We start from the raw sequence: 16,825 nt of genomic DNA, 5'->3' as shown, positions 1-16,825 counted from the left end.
CTAATATCCGGCGCTCTGGCTCCCGATAAACAGCTAACTGTTATTGCCGGCGCCCCTAAAGGAGTAGCTAATTTCACGTGTCGAACAATAGAGTCTCCTATAACCAGAGCACTCTTAACAGGCTCCTCAGCGGGTGCTTCGCTGAGCAGGGCAAACCTGTTTGACACGCGAATCGGAGGAGCATGGTGTCCCGGTGGGCTAGCTTTGGCCTCAGCGTTAGCATCAGCCTTAGCTTTCCTGCTATGACGCCGAGACGTCACCCATTCACCCCGCTGTGAGGGCTCTAACGCCGGATTCGTGGGGGTGCTAACTCTCCCTAAGGCACCCGGAGTTGCTAACACTGAATCTCGCTGTTTATCCCTTAACAATAATAAGCTCCGGATGCGCACTTCTAACTGGTCCACTTTATCCACCAGAGAGCTAACTAGCTGACACTTAGTACAAACACAACCACTATCTTTATCGCTAGAGGTGGAAAAGGGGGTTAAACTAAACATGCCACACTCTGAGCAGGCAAAACAGCCAGTAGTAGCCATGGAATTGCAGGTACTTACCGCTTTTAGTTGATTTTAGTAACTTACACCAAGAACGTTACTCCAGGGTCCAGTGGCAGTTTTAGTGCCTCTGTAATGAATATTCCTGCGGAGACAATCTAAAAGATAGATCTATGGATGGTTAGTAGGTTATAAAAACAGATATAAATATAGAAATAACAGTGGAAACGAGTAAACAGGAAAACCCGAGCGATCAAAACAGCTTCCAAACGGGTACAAACAGCTTCCAAACGGCTAACTGACTGGTGTGAAGTCAACAATCTGTCTCTGAACGTGGACAAAACCAAAGAGATGGTTGTAGACTTCAGAAAAACAAGGGGTGAGCACTCGCTGCTGAACATCGACAACTCTGCTGTGGAGATTGTCAGGAATACCAAATTCCTTGGTCTTCACCTAGCGGATGATCTCACCTGGTCCACTAACACCAGTAACATCAAAAAGAAAGCCAACAACGCCTCTACTTTCTGCGAAGGCTGAAGAAGGCTCATCTCCCCCCTCCAATTCTCACCACTTTCTACAGAGGAGTCATCGAGAGCATCATGACAAGCTGCATCACTGTCTGGTTTGGAAACTGCAGTGTGGCAGATCGCAAGTCCCTCCAGCAGATCGTGAGGACAGCTGAGAAGATTATCTGTGTGTCTCTTCCCTCCATTACAGACATCTACACCATTCGCTGCACCCGCAAAGCACTCAGTATTGTGGGAGATCACACACACCCTTCACACACACTCCTCAACCTACTGCCGTCTGGAAAAAGGTATCGAAGCATTCGAGCCCTCACATCTAGACTCCGTAACAACTTCTTCCCACATGCTATCAGACTCGTAAACACCTAGAGACTGAGACTGGACTGAAGCACACACACACACACACACACTTCTTCACGCAAACACTGGTCTGTTAGACTGAAATAAGTGAACTGTTTACACATATCCTGTTTACGTCATGGTTACATCCAGTTACCGTTTACGGCACAAATACCCTTTAAATTGCAGTGTCTCCGTACTTATGGTTTTGTATTGTCTTGTATTGCATTGTATTGTATTGTACTGTATGGACATTGTTTTGTATTTTCTTAGCCATATCTTTTGCACTTTAATGTGTATGCACTGTTTTATGTTGCACTAGTTTTGTACTAGTTGCACTTTAACGTTGTGTATTGTTTTATGTTCTATGTCTTTTGCACTTTAATGTGTGTGCACTGTTTTATGTTTGCACTAGCTTTGCACTAGTTGCACTTTAATGTTGTGTATTGTCTTATGTAGCACCTTGGTCCTGGGGGAACGCTATTTCGTTTCACTGTGTACTGTAAACACTGTATACTGCTGAAATGACAATAAACTTCTTGAACTTGAACTTGAACTTGAGATTCTGTGGGAGGTGCTTCACGAGTATGGAGTGCCAGGGTCGCTCCGGTGAGTTGTATGGTACTTCTGCTCCCAGAGTTTGAGTTGTGTTTGCATCTTCAGCAGTAAGTCAAGCTTGTTCAGTGTAGGCACTGGACTCCATGCCTCGATTCCTGTTCCTGATATTCATGTACAGGGTGATGAGGTGTAGCCTGGAACAGTAAGGCTTCCATTTATGGGCTCAGTACTAACAGATATTTTACAGAACATGTTCGTTTTTTTCACATTACTAAAATTTACTGTAAATTCAAGCTCTGTGCATGCGCTGTACATGAACTCCTCAGCACACAATTCAGCACAAAATTTGGCATGTGGCTTATGTGAATGCCCAAATGTCCTTCTCCCTTAGTGTTGTTTTCAGATATAAATAAAACAGCAAGAAATAAATTTTGTAGTCTTGTGATATCATTGGTGAAGTTAGGTTTTGAGATAGAATTTTCTGTAAATATTCTGAAAATTATGCATTTCTAAATGAGAGAACAGATTAGGATATAACAGACATTTTCTTGAAAATTAACGTGTTCCGTTTTTTTTAATGGATTTTCCAACTAGTATGGTGTTCAATTTTAAGACAGAATTTGCCAGTAATTTTACGGAAATATTCATTTAAATTTTATACACACAAATTGTAAAATAACCAGGTAAAATTTCCAGGTAATGAACTGCCAGTACATTTTTCTTTTTTTACAGATGATTTTGTTACAGTGTAGGTTAAGTGCAGCATCTGAAGTAATGCAGTTACTGTACCGGACCATCATGGTGAAGAGAGAACTGAGCCATAAGCTCTCAATTTACCAGTCCGTCTACATACGCATTCTCACCTATAGTGGTTAGGGAGGAGCTTGGAGTACAGTCGCTGCTCGTTTATGTTGAGAGGAGCCAGCTGAGGTGGTTCAGGCATCTGATGAGGCTGCCTGGAGCACTGGAGGTATACCAGGAACGTCCAAGCTTCTTTCCTCACCCTGCTGAAACCATGTCCCTGAAATGGATTAAGCGAAAAAAAATAATGATGATGATGATGAGTAGGGGTGATTCTGATACAGAACAAATCATCCAACATCAGTACTCAACCTCACAGAAGCTCTCATGGCTGGAAGTTATCAAATCTTCACAGAAGTCTTCCAGAATCCTAGTGTAAAGGTTTCCTAGTCAAGTTCCATTCTCCTAGAAGAGGACGAGGAGGTTTAAATCTGGACCAGTGACATTTCTGTCATTCCTTCTCTCCCGAGGGCACACAGGCCATCCAGCAAAGTTCCCTCTGATGTGAGAGTGGCCTTTCTCACATACACACACACATACAGCCTTCACTAAGTAACAACTTACACATATTACATGTTATAACCAGAAAATGTCATCAGCTAGAAACCCAACGACCCTATCAGCTACATGACAGAATGTGTGCGTCAGAGAGAGAGAGAGAGAGAGAGCGAGAGAGAGAGACCTGTAGTTCATGATAGAGCTAGAAAAATGTGTGTATATACAGTACTGTACAAATGTCTTGTCACCAAAGATTATAATAATAATTATTAATTTATTATTATTATTATTATTAGTAGTAGTAGTAGTGGTAGTATTGTTTTAATATTATATGATTTATGTATTTGTTTGTTCATGCATTGTCTGTAATTAATGGCTTATCCAATTCAGGGTCACAGTGGGTCCACAGCCTACCCGGAATCACTGGGTGCACAGTGATGTCTTCCTAGGAGAAAACAAGTTCTACAAACGCTTTGCGGCACAGTGTGACAAATGGCAGTTTTCCTCTACATGGAACCAGCTCTTTTACTCTTCCACTAGCCCAATCTTATACATGGTCCCTGGAACCGGGAAATTTTTTAGACATGCTCATGTCTAAATGTGTTGTGTAAACGTTACAGTGCACTGACTGGCCAGAGAGGCTTGTATATCACTAGGAAATGCAGACCTCTAGCACAAACAAGCTGCATGTACAATCTCCAAGTTACAGCAGCAGTTACAGTTTTTATTTGAACTCATATAATAACATTTTTTATATAGAGTCAAATAAAATATTTTAATAATAACATGTACTAGCTTGGAGAAGCACAACCTCACTTTAAATACTAAATACGGTGTACTCTCAGTGCTCTCTGTTCTCTTTTTTGTAAAGATATGTAAAGTAACTGTATTGTCGCAGGCGGAACAGTGGCACGGGTTTCCTCTGGTTTCCTCCCACAGTCCAATAACACATTGATAGGTGGATTGGCTACTCAAAAGTGTCCATAGATATAAGTGTGTGAGTGAATGCGTGTGTGTGTTGCCCTGAGATAGACTGGCACCCCTTCCAGGGTGTCTTCCAAGAGTCCTTGGTGAAAAACTCCTAACACTGCATTATCATATATTTTTGATTAGATCATCAGCAAAAATGCCTTAACCCAGTGCAACCCGGTGATTAGGCTCCAAACCCACCATGACCCTAAACTGGATATGTGGTGAATACAGACGATGAACGAATGAATAAATTAATTAATCAATAACTTAATGTGTTGTTGCATGTGTCTCTTTAATTTGTTGTTTCATATCACTGTGTACTGTTATGTATCTGAAATTACAATAAAAACCACTTGTCTTGACACAATATTAACTCAAATGAATGCAAAATTAGGATTAACCAGTAAAATCAATAGACTTCCTGTTTGAAGCTCACTAGAGAATAACTGAAATAGAAAAACAGAATTCAGTTCACTTCATGGCCTGTAAAGTTTCTTTTTGTGAGTAACTGTAGATTTGTACCACTTGATGGCAGCAGAAATTCTTCTATCTGAGACTAATGAATGAATGAACATTCCTCTAAAGTGTGATTTGTGCTACTTTAATACATGCCCATGGCTTAAATTTCTAAACTTAAAGTAGGAAAACTTAATGAAGAAGCCTTCATCAGTTGGGACATCCAGCCTGGACAATAGTGTAAGAGTTCTCAAATATGAGCTGACGTCAGTCAACATCAAAAGTAGGCCAATTAAGTACAATTTCTCTACTTTTAAATGAGATTAACTTCATCAAAACACATATACACAAATAGGTTGAATTTTTAACCTTGACCAGAAAGTCAAATTTCGATAAGATAAACACAAAATTGATGCTCCATTTATGATTGACGTTTTGCTAAAACGCTCTTTTTCATGTGGAGAAATCAGTGGTTTCACTAGAACAATAGCTATCTCCATCTCAGTTTTTTCATATGAAGATCTCTGCTGCTCTTTACTCTGTGCTGAAATTTATGATTAGACCAGTGCACCAGTTCCACCTTATGAGGTGTTAAATTAATTTTTGTTAGCTTAGCAAAATAGCTTCAGTGCAAAACCAAAAAAGAAACTTCAGACACCAAACATGTCTTGACAGATAAGCTGCATTTTTGCTAAAGAGGAACACTGTAATATAACATGTATCCAAATTCTCGCCAAACTACTTATTAACTACTACTAATGAAGTCAAAAATGAAGCTGCTTTTTAGCCTGCAGTGAGTTTAGCAGCATATTGCACCCGGCAGGGTCACATTCACAGTTTCAGTACTGTGTCATTTCTGTGAATAAGTCTATTTTTTAAAGCCCCTGAAACAAAAAAAAATCCTGTTGTGAAGCAAATAGAAAGAATTCCAGGGGCAGATTTAGTTTTTTTATCCTGGAATCTAGGCTGAGATTAGCACAATCTCCTGAAGCACAGCTCAAGGGCAAGTAGCCGAGCTCCACTCATTAAAGCCCTGCTTGCACCCATTTACATCTGCTGTAAACTCTATAAGGAGCACTTTAATATTGTTCCTGGGTCATTCAGAGCAAGAAGTAAGAAATAAGGCTGATTAACATAAGAAATACAGACTGAAATGTTAGAAATTATCAGAGAGTGTGAGAGTGAGAGTGTGCTCCTACATTCTGTTCATATTTACTAAGTTATTTTGAAAAGATTTTGAAAAGCAGTATAAGCCATATAAATGTATTATATTTGAATCCAAAATGACTGATCATGTGAAATACACTGTAGAATATTAAATAATTCTATGAAAGCTTTGAAATTCTGGCCAAAATATCAGAATATTGATTTGTTTATTTCTAAGTATCTTTACTTTTTGAAGTTCACTTTGACAGGTTATCCTATTCCAATGGCAAATATTTCAGATACTTCTGATAATGTCTTGACACAAAATAGGAACATATAGGTTTTAGTCCATTGGTAGATAATTGGACAAAAAGTAAGGAAGGAAGTAAAGAGTGAAAAAATATTTGCCAGTGAAATAAGCCCCTTTATCTTGATAATTTTGAATAATCTTTTTATTTTTTATTTATAACAATCTCATGTTGAGAAATGTGAAATCTATTAACTGCGTAAAGACGTTGTCCTAAAATATGATGAGTTTTGGTAGTGTAGGTGTGTAAATGAGATGCATCTCTGTGGGGAGCATTGTGGTGTTTACGGCTTCTTGACGCTGAGCCTCTAGCATGACCTTTAACGGCACCTGCTCAGGACCCTGAGGCCAGAATCATTATTCTACCAGGGTCATGCATTTATGTATATATTCAATTTACATATACGCTCCCCCTGTCCTCCTGCCATTTTACTGATTAATTCTGCCACTGACTCCACGTCCAGGCCACCATTATTCAAAATATATCAAAACAATCTGGCTGTTTGAAAGCTGTTTATGATTACAGTGACTTGTATGGCATAAGAGGTAGCCCCTATGCTTTAAATGTATTGCTTATTCAGTGTCTGGTTCAGGCAAGCTCAACCAATAAGAATCCTTGGAGAAGACTCTACACTACATAATCATATTATTTAGATTATTTAGATCATCAGCAAACGCCTTAACTTACAGAAATAATGGGCACAATATTTTCACTTATTAATGTTAATTGTTGAAGATGTTGATGTTTGTGTTTTCACATTAAAGCATGATGTCAGTTTTTCAGATAGAGTACATGAACCATGAGCTCCGTTTCAGTCTCAGTGCTGCTGCAGATTTTAAACATTGTGTTCACTCATGTTCTACTCTAGTCATCTGTTGCTGTTTGTATTGTCCTGTTGCTCTTGTCCTTCATCAGTGATCACTGAATGCTGCCCACAGGATGCTGTTCGCTGGATAATTTTGTTTGGTGTATATTTCTGTGCCCAGTAGTGACACTGAACAGTTTAAAAATTCCAGTAGCACTGCTGTGCCTGATCTACTCATACCACCATAACACACATTAACACAGAAATACCTGGTGTATCAGCATCATTGCAGTGCTAAGAATGATCCACCAGTAATAATACTTGTTGTGTGGTTATCCTGATCATTGAAAAACAGGCTGAAGTGTAGAAAAATTATGTCTGCATTGTTTTGTGACATCACAAAACAACAAATTAGAAATGGCCATTTTGCTGCTTGGTTTTTAGATATGGACTGGGTGTGTGTACGTTTTACTAATATTTTCTCTTTTCTCATTTTTACATGATATAGGCCATTTATATTGGTCATAATGTTGTCACAAAATGTAAGGTTCACCTGTGTTAAAGGGGGTGACCCACTTCTCCTCCCCCCACCACCAAAACCCATAAATTACTGAAATTAAGTGATGGAGGCCTGCGGCTCCTTTGTAACTGTTTAAATGTGTAAATGTACAACATCCTCTGCAGCTCTAATGAAGGTGGGAATATTCAGCCTCTCATTTCAGCCCCAGAGGGAAAAGAGAGAGAAGGAACACTGCACCCATTTTCAAGGACTGATGAAAATAAGACTTAGAAAAAAATGTTTTGTTGTTGGTTCTTTTTTTTGTCAAGTTACCCAGTGTAGATCAGATTAATCTTCATCTAGGTTTGTGTTGTTGATGCTGAACAGAGTTCACTGATTTTTAAAATAAACCTAATTTTTAGTGTGACATGTTTGCAAAAAAGTATGAAACTATATATTCTCTGTGTAATTTCATATGGCTACAGGGCACTTGTACATTTTTTAAACTGTAAAACTGCCTGATCAAGCAAAAATTGTCTTAATTTTTATGAATTTGTGGCTCTTTTTATGATAACACCTTTTTCAGACCTAAAAGACAAAATACACAACTATTTGTCAATATAAACAGAAATTAAACTATTGTTTGTTATTATAAAGGGACATAAAGTAGAAAAGGTCAAGCTCTTGTGAATGTTTAAATCTGTTAATGGTACAGGCTTATGTTTGACATGTTGTTTTATTCTTTTAATTATTTAGTTATTTTTCATATTTAAATATAAAACATTCTGTTAAATTACGAAAGTTGGTAACTTTGTCTCTAAAAATGACAATGAATTGAACTCTTGTTGATTCTACACAGTCCTAATCTGGTTGAATGCTGAAGCTCTGACCATTGCACAGCGCGCGCACTGGTTGGCGCCAAAACGCCAAGAATGGGAATGCGCGTGACAGAGCGAGGTCGCGTGCCTTATTGGAGGGTCTCAACTCTCCATCAATTATTCACAGCTATTTACACTCAAATAAACAAACACACAAATAAATAAATAATCGGAGAGGGGTTAAAAATAATAATAATAATAATAGTTAACGAACCTGAAATGGGGCTGCGTTATCACCTATGAGAGTCTGTATACAATAATACATTTAAATTTAATATTACAAAATTAAACCTATATATACTGTTTATCACCCCCTCAGCTGCATATGCGGGAGTACTACACAATATAAAATAACACTTCGCTCCAGACGTCTCCATCCAGGAGCGCGCTCTAATTGAAATAGCGCGTTTGGCTCGCGGGCAGGTCGATAGACGTCATTCGATTTTAACGGCTTGTAACGGCCTTCAACAAAACCCAGCGATATACATGAAGCCTATATAAAAACGAAAACAACTCTTAAGTTAAAAAGCCATTAAAGCTTATAGAACAATCTTTCTTCTAAACATATCTAAACTCAAAATGAAAAAATAAATACCACAGGATGTAGTTTCACAGCTACGTCCAAACCCATCAACAAGTTTACTGTGTGGAAGATGAAGCTGGAGTAACAGTGCTCATTTTCCGGTTCCACCTTAAACGCCTCAAGCACCAGACTGTAACTGCAGCGCCATTTAAGGTGGAACTGAAAATTCGAGTGAGAAGCTGTCGACTGGGACACTAACTTGGAATTGGGGAAATGAAGGGAGGGTGAACATAGTGTGCTCTGATTGTTATCACTAGTTTAAGAGACTGAAAATGTATATCTGCCCTCGGGGAATAACGTTACCGTTACCATTGCTTCAGACGAAACGGCGCCGGTTTAAAACTCGGCTGCTGTTTCTCGGCGGTGGGTCGCTTTACGCTGCTTTCCTGCGATCCTCTTTTCGTCTGCCGGCCACAAAAACTTAAAAGCTCTGCTGACTTTTCCCCCTAATACCAACTAATGACTATGACTCTGAATAATCATCATCATCATCCTAGCAAGAGTGGATATCATTTTTAAAGATGGGTAAATATAAATGTAAATAAATAAATTAGCCTGGGAAAGAGAGAGAGTGGGGGGAGAGAGAGAGAGAGAGAGAGAGAGAGAGAGAGAGAGAGAGAGAGAGAGAGAGAGAGAGAGAGAGAGAGAGAGAGAGCGTGTGTGTGTGTGTGTGTGGTGGGGCTGAGCTAATTGTAGCCTAATCCTTGTGCCCCAGAGGCGTGTGGGCAGCCCGGAGCTAGAGTCCCAGCTCTTCTGTAATTTATGTTAAATTTAAACAAGGATTTGTTGGGCTTTTTATGTATTTTAAGCATTTCTGGGGCAGCAAAGTGTTTTTTTTTTCTTTGTAAACGCGGAACCAGGAGCGGCAGAACGACATAATCATAAACTATTCGCGTTAAAGAAGATTTTTTTTTGTTAAGCCAGCAGCAGCGGGGCTTGAGGACATTCACCGACGAGTTAAAGGTAAGCGCGGTTGGTCACTCGCTCGGTTGCACTCCCCCGGCTCCGGAGCTCCTCCGAGCGGTGTGAGGGAGTCGAGGCTACGCTAGCGTTAGCTTACACATTCTTTTAAAGCCACAGAGACCCTTTTTCCGAGCTTTTGGTGGCGGACACGGGCGGCTTTAATGCAGTTTTGGAGCTGATATGTGACTGTGGATTTGACCGTGTGTGGGGGCAGTTCATGTCCGCTCGACTCTAGCTTTAGCTTGTCTCTTTCTGAACGGCGCATTTGAACGGTCTAATCTTAGTCTCAACACAAACTTGGAGCAGCTTCTTCTGATTTTTAAAAGCCATTAAAACCCCCAGGTGAACCGGGACGGACTAAAACCTGTCTGGATCCATTTGGACCCCTACGATGTTTGAGACGGTAGGATTCATCTTAATCTCACCTCAGACTAACATTTATATCGTTATCCTTTCTTACAGTCCGCTGATTTTTTTCAAATGACCGTTAGCTAGCGATACCTTCTTCAGATCCAGTTATTTCAAAACACAAATCACCGTTATCAGACGTCTTTCTCACTTTTTCACCACAGCCTTGAATTCAGTGTTTATAGATTTTATTAAGATTTCGACTCTTTTACTAGAAATCTGTAACGTCAAATAATAACCAAATCACAACATGGTCAGTAGTTAGAGGAATATCAGCAAATATCGGAGAGCATAGACGCCATGTTGCTGTAGTATTATCATCAAAATTTAGGATGCCCAGAGGGCAGCTGCACAAACGCTTGTTTGCAGCATTTTTATTATTTTAATTTTCTGTATTGTTTATTTGTCGACTGAAAATATCAAGTTTGTTTTTGTTTGTAGCACAGGCTGCTTCCCCAAACTCCGGACTTCTCAAAATACAGGAGTTTACATTCTGTGTATAAGTTTCAAAGGTTTATTTATTTATTTATTGTTAAATTCATGGCAGCTATATTTGTGGTTGTTCAGGTCAAATTAGGACAAAAAGATAATGAATGCTCAATAATTATCTCTGCTTTCTTTCTTTGAGCTTATGGGTGTTTTAGGTTATAGGTTAATGTATAACCAGAAACACCCTATTTTACATTTCTGTCCTTGTAAAGTATCTTTTATAATGCCTCTGAATGTGTTGCGACTCCTCCCACTGGAGTATGAAAAAAGAGAGAGAGAGAGGGAAAGAAAGAATATCCCTCTAGCATTAATATCTGGGCTTTTGGTTACAGTCCCCTGTAGCTATATGAAAGAATTAGGGTAGTTTCACATGCCAGGAACATTCTTAGGTCTCTTTTTTTGGTGCTTTCCTTTCCCTGGGATATTAAATTTACATTACATGCCCAATAATCAGTAGACACCCCTTATAATTAGTGCACTTCGTTTCTTTATAGTCTACCAAATGTAGATTTTCACAAGTACCAATTGCTTGTATAATTTCTAAACTGCATGAAATTAAATGTTAAATTTGCAGACGAGCATGAGGGGACCATGATGCCAAGCATCAGGGCCATTAGTCACTGGACTGTTGAGAAGTGGAACTGCATGCACTTGAGTGCTGGTCTCTCTACCTATGGTTTAACTTTTGTGATTGAATATTTATCATCCTCCATTATCCTGATCTAGCTAATTTTCTTGTGGCTGGATGCCATCCAATCCTCTGAGAAATGCTCTGATATTTACCCAAAAGCTATATCAGTTCAGCATAAGTTGTATGAAAGTACTCCATAAACAGAAGTGAACCTAGGGTGGGAAATAATGTACATGACAATGAAAAGATAAGATCCGTGCATTTTAACTGAATAAAATATTAAGCAAAATTTAATTACTACTCAAATTGATTATTAGCTGACCATTAGGCAAAGCAAAACAAGTCAACACCCTGGAAAGCAATGTGCAGCAGCCTGAACATTGTCAGATGGAGTGTTAAAAAACTAACAAACTTCTAGAGGAACAACAGCCCCTGACTGGAAGATCTTGTTTCTTTAAATGTGAAAAAGGTATGTCATTCTGAAATTGGCTACATATCAATAATTTCAATTTTAACAGCTGTCCATTTATTTCTTACTAAAGCAAATATCTGCTGATAGCAGTAAGAGAGAAATATCATTGAGCATCAACTTGTGAGTCCATCATAACAAGTCCTAGCTCAGAAGATGGTTCTACCAGGGTTCTTTATTAAAGGAAATGTTCTTTACACTGACGGAGAATGTGCTATAGATGGTCCTATATAGCACCTCTTAAAAAGGGTCCTGTATGGCACCAAAAAGGGTTCATCTATTGTTAAGATGTCAAGGTTGTAACAATGGAGGAACTGTTTTTTAGTGCCGTATAGAACACTTTTCTAAAATTTGCTATATAGAACCATCTGTAGCACATTCTCCATCAATCTTAAGAACATGTTCCTGATGCAAAGAGCCCTTTAATCATGCAAAAGATCTGAGCATTCAGGGTTCTGTATAGAAACATTTATTTCAATAACGAACCCTTGTAGAACCATCAATTTTAAGTGTGCAACTCAGAATGTTGAGACATTTACCAGTCCTAAGGAGACAGAAACACTAGACCAGACACTATCCAATACATCCAGAGACACTCCTAGGTAAAGAGACAGAGGCATTAGCCCATCATAATTCAGGAGGCAGATACATTATCCAATTGCAAGTCATGTATCAGACATTAGCTCAGGAGGAAAAGACACTTGAAACCTTTCTTAGGAAGTGGAGACAAAATTCAGTTCTAGGTAAGGGACAAAGAGACCAGCTAGTCCTATATCAAAATGAGATTCTGAAGTCGTTATTAGTAAATGGAGAAAGAATATTTAAACACTGAGCTGCTGGAGAGCTGGCACCTGTCCTTACTTTCACCTCTGCCAAAAAGTGGGACCCAGTAACTTGGACACTGTTTGTGAAATAATTGAAACAATAACATATATATCCCATACTGTGATCTTTCCATTATTTATAGTATTATTTGGTTCAGAAATCTCTAATCGGGAATTAAAGACGAATTAAATCGACGAATTAAAAACGTTTGAGACCATAGGTGCTCAAACGTTTGTACGAGACCTCTCAGTGATGGCAGCCCACTGTATATCCCCCCTCATCTTCATTTGGCGGGAAAAAAGCGCGCATGGCAACGGTTGCTTAGCTGCGAACTCCAGTAAACTCACGTCTTAACAACACGACCTTTTAATTAGGAAACTCCGAGTCTTTTCCTTTCTCTAACCCCACCCCCCGGGGGCGCATACCTCGCGCCCGTGTCTCCGCATCGCTAATAAACACGAGTTTCATTCCCGCCCTCGAGGCATCCCCTGAAAAAAAACGCACCACCACCACTAACACATGTAAACGTGCTTGGTCGTCGTTGGGCGTGAGGATAAAGCTCCAACACACTCGTATGCGCGCACACATACAAAGGCGCACGCACACAGATTCACTCCCATGTGCTCGCTCAGTTAAGTCTCTATCCCACATACACGCACGCACGCGCATACACACAAAGTCACTCACTCAAATACATACACGCGCGCGCACCCACCCACCCAGTGGCGTGCGCTCCGCTCGGATTGTTCCTGATGGCTTTCCCGTTCGTGTGCTTACAGGAAGGCAGGAGCATGTCGCGCCTGTCTCTGAGCCGCTCGCCGGTCTCTCCGCTGGCCGCGCAGGGCATCCCTCTCCCCGCGCAGCTCACAAAGGCCAACGCGCCCGTTCACATCGACGTGGGTGGACACATGTACACCAGCAGCCTCGCCACGCTCACCAAGTATCCCGACTCAAGGTAAGAGCTACTTCTGGGGTGGGTGGGGGGGGTCTTTAAAATGTGTGGCAATTTTGACCTTGTAATCTTTGCATATGCTTTTTAAACAATGAACTGCTTACATTTTGCTGTGTAGCCCAAGTTGCTGAGTAACTTCTACAAAGGGTGTGTGTACTTCCTTTAGCCCAGGAGAACTGACAGTGATGCTGAGTTTTGTCTCTAGTTAGTTTAAAATGCAGTGCATATTTTCTGACTGTTTCTCACTGACATACTTCATGTGTAAGGTGTTGTTTCTGAGAGAATGTAAGAGGTTTATATGGGCTAAATATGATTTAGTAATTTACAGTAATGCCATAATGTAATTCAGTTTTCTTTGACGCTGAACGTGTCTAAAATTTCAACATGTCTGAGCCACTTTTAAACAGAGTTCACATTTGAACTAGGACAAAGTATTTGAGATGAGTTTGTGTAGAAGTTGTAGAGAAGAGTAGTGATGAAGTTGTATAGATTCTTATGAGAGCAATGCGTGAAGGAGGGTCCACTGGGGCAATTCTTCATAATACTTTTGTAGTGTATTTTAACTTTAATGCATTCTTTAAAGAAAAAAATATTGTTTTTACTTGTTTGCCATATTTAAATGAGGTGTGCTTCTTGCCAAAAAGGTTTAAGGGGCTTTGCAAATATTTTGAATTGGATGGGATGGACAGTATGTGATTGATATCAGCTGTGTGGATATAGATTTTGAACTTAGGAGTCAGGATGAGAGAGGGCTCCATCAAAGCCTGATTATATGTTTGTTGGTTTATTTATTTATTTGTAATTGTATATAGCCTGGCTCTTTTTCACATAGTTTTGCAAGATAAAGTAATTGTGTGTAATGGTGTGTTTCTGAGTAATATTATGTAGTATGTATGCTTTTTATGGGAGAAAGAATTTGGGCTGAGCAATAAGTGATGTCATATGGACTGTAAAGTTGGGAAACGAATCATTTTCATATTGAACTCAATTTTAAAGATTGCAGTTTTTGATGCACAACAGCTGCAGTTGAAATGATAGTCTGCATTAAAAAGAACAATGTCTTACTATATTTTTAATGGGAACATTAGTTTCTGTGTAACAGATTTGGGCCAATCAGATGCACTGTTTTGTGTCACAACAATCACAACTTTTTTTCAGTCTGGTTCTCTAACATTTAGATCTCATAATTAAATTCAGATCTTCTTAGTGTTGTTTTTTTATTTGTTTGTTTTAAAACCAGGCCTGGACCTGAATTAAGAGAAATTCTATTTAAATTAAGGTTTGATACATTTCACGTTTTCAATATTCATTATTTACAATGTCTGTCATAGACTGGCATTCATTGCACTCATTTTTAAAAATAGAGGAGGCCTAAATGCATCTCCTGAGTTTTCTGAGAGTCTTGAAGTGGTGCAGAGCCTTAAAGTCACTACTTCATTTAGGCCTACGAGATGAGCAGCAAAAGTTTCTTTTTCATTTAATTTGTATTTGTATTTTTTTCTTTTTTCTCTTTCCTTGTAAGTTAAATCTCTGTCATACACTCCTGAAAATGAAGTTGCCAAAATTCTTTTGAGGGATGCCATAGAAGAACCACTTTGAATTTCTTAAAGAACTTAAAAAAAAAAAAAAAAAAAAAAAAAAAAGACATACTTTTGAAGGCGATGTGTGAAAATCCAATTATTATTGGATAATGAATCTGGTCATAATACAATGGCTACAAGTGTATATCTGATTCAGTAATATTTAGGAACCTGTATATAGATTTTTATATATTTTGACAAAATCTAACATTTTTGTTTTGATTTGTCATCTGTTACCTCTGTTTATTAACCTGTAATTTTATTATTAATACAGCTGTGCTGATCTGGGTATTGTGGGCCATATTTTTATGGATGTCCTTCAGTGTTAATATTAATACATAACCACTTATTTCCATTAGGTTATAAATTCAGTAAAATTAATATTGTGCAGATATTTTAGCTTAGTTAATCTAAAAATATTTTCTTCTCTAACATGGTCTTCAGAAATCAGTTTGAAATATCCGACAGACTAAAACCTATAAATGTTTTGATGTTTTACAGCGATTATCTGTCAGGACTGATATGATTTCAGTATCATGGTGCGCAGTTACTGATTAGCTAAACATTCGCTTGAACGTCACCATTAATCTAGTTTGATGACTCTTGCTGAAAGTAGTGGTAGCAAGTACCTGAATTAAATGGTGTTGGGAAGCTATATATGGTTAAAATTTGGGAAAACAGCACTTTTTTGTCATTATTGTCACTGTTGATGATTTCAATATTCTTTCCATCCTGGGTTTGACGGTATGTTTCAGATTTCAACACAAAGCAGCACACTATACTGAAATCGGTCTGCTGTGTGATCTATCGGCTTCGGAGGGAACAGAAAGCATCGTCCCTGCTTACATTGAGCCCTGCGCTGCTCCTTATCGTGTAGCTCCAGGCTACACTTTCACACTGCAGCCCCTCATTTATGCCACCTCCTCTTTTGTTCCTCTGAGAAATAAGTAAACGCCACCATTGCCAGTTCAGCTATGCTCTGGTACATCAAGGGTTAACCCAATTCTTTGGAAGTGGAATTTTCCCCTTCCTTTGGTTTATTCACTACAAATATTTGTAGACACCCTTTATAATCAGTGTATTCAGCTGATAATAGATGAGCCCATTGCTTGGTTAAACTTCATAAGAAAAGCAGGAATTTATATGGGGACCATGAGTAAGTCACTCTGGCCAATGCCAATTGTTGGCTGGGGGTGTAGAAATCCTCCCTGCAACAGGCAGTCAAGCTGTGTTTTCTGCAGTGATTCAGCTTCATTCAATGGCTTTGGGAAGAGTTGGTGTTGGTGATCCATAAATAATCACCAACATCAATGATCATCAACACAAGTAAACCTCTCTAAACGTTTTGTGGGTAAATGCCATCAAATCCACACAGAAATATTCCATCCATCCATTATCTGTAACCGCTTATCCAATTTAGGGTCGCGGGGGGTCCAGAGCCTACCTGGAATCATCGGGCGCAAGGCAAGGGAATACACCCTAGAGGGGACGCCAGTCCTTCACAGGGCAACACAGACACACACACATTCACACTCACACCTATGGACACTTTCGAGTCGCCAATCCACCTGCAACATGTGTTTTTGGACTGTGGGAGGAAACCGGAGCACCCGGAGGAAACTCACGTGGACACGGGGAGAACAC

At 39.3% G+C, this 16,825-nt stretch overlaps 1 protein-coding gene across 7 annotated transcripts in view; it reads left to right on the top strand.

The window, feature by feature from the left end:
* Positions 1-9,011: 9,011 nt before the first annotated feature.
* Positions 9,012-16,825, top strand: part of LOC136709594 (BTB/POZ domain-containing protein kctd15) — a 33,925-nt gene continuing 26,111 nt past the window's right edge. For 3 of the 7 annotated variants that reach the window (XM_066684947.1, XM_066684953.1, XM_066684952.1), the window contains exons 1-2: positions 9,838-10,230; positions 13,429-13,604. In XM_066684947.1, coding sequence (XP_066541044.1) covers positions 10,219-10,230; positions 13,429-13,604 — 188 coding nt within the window. In that variant the 5' untranslated portion in view covers positions 9,838-10,218. The other 4 variants (XM_066684949.1, XM_066684951.1, XM_066684948.1 and 1 more) reach the window with 4 other exon arrangements.

Source organism: Hoplias malabaricus, chromosome 11 (assembly GCF_029633855.1).
Source record: "Hoplias malabaricus isolate fHopMal1 chromosome 11, fHopMal1.hap1, whole genome shotgun sequence".
In the NCBI taxonomy this organism is placed as follows: Eukaryota; Metazoa; Chordata; class Actinopteri; order Characiformes; family Erythrinidae; genus Hoplias; species Hoplias malabaricus.
The sequence above is the reverse complement of the archived record's forward strand: the minus strand, read 5'-3'. Positions and strand labels throughout refer to the sequence as shown.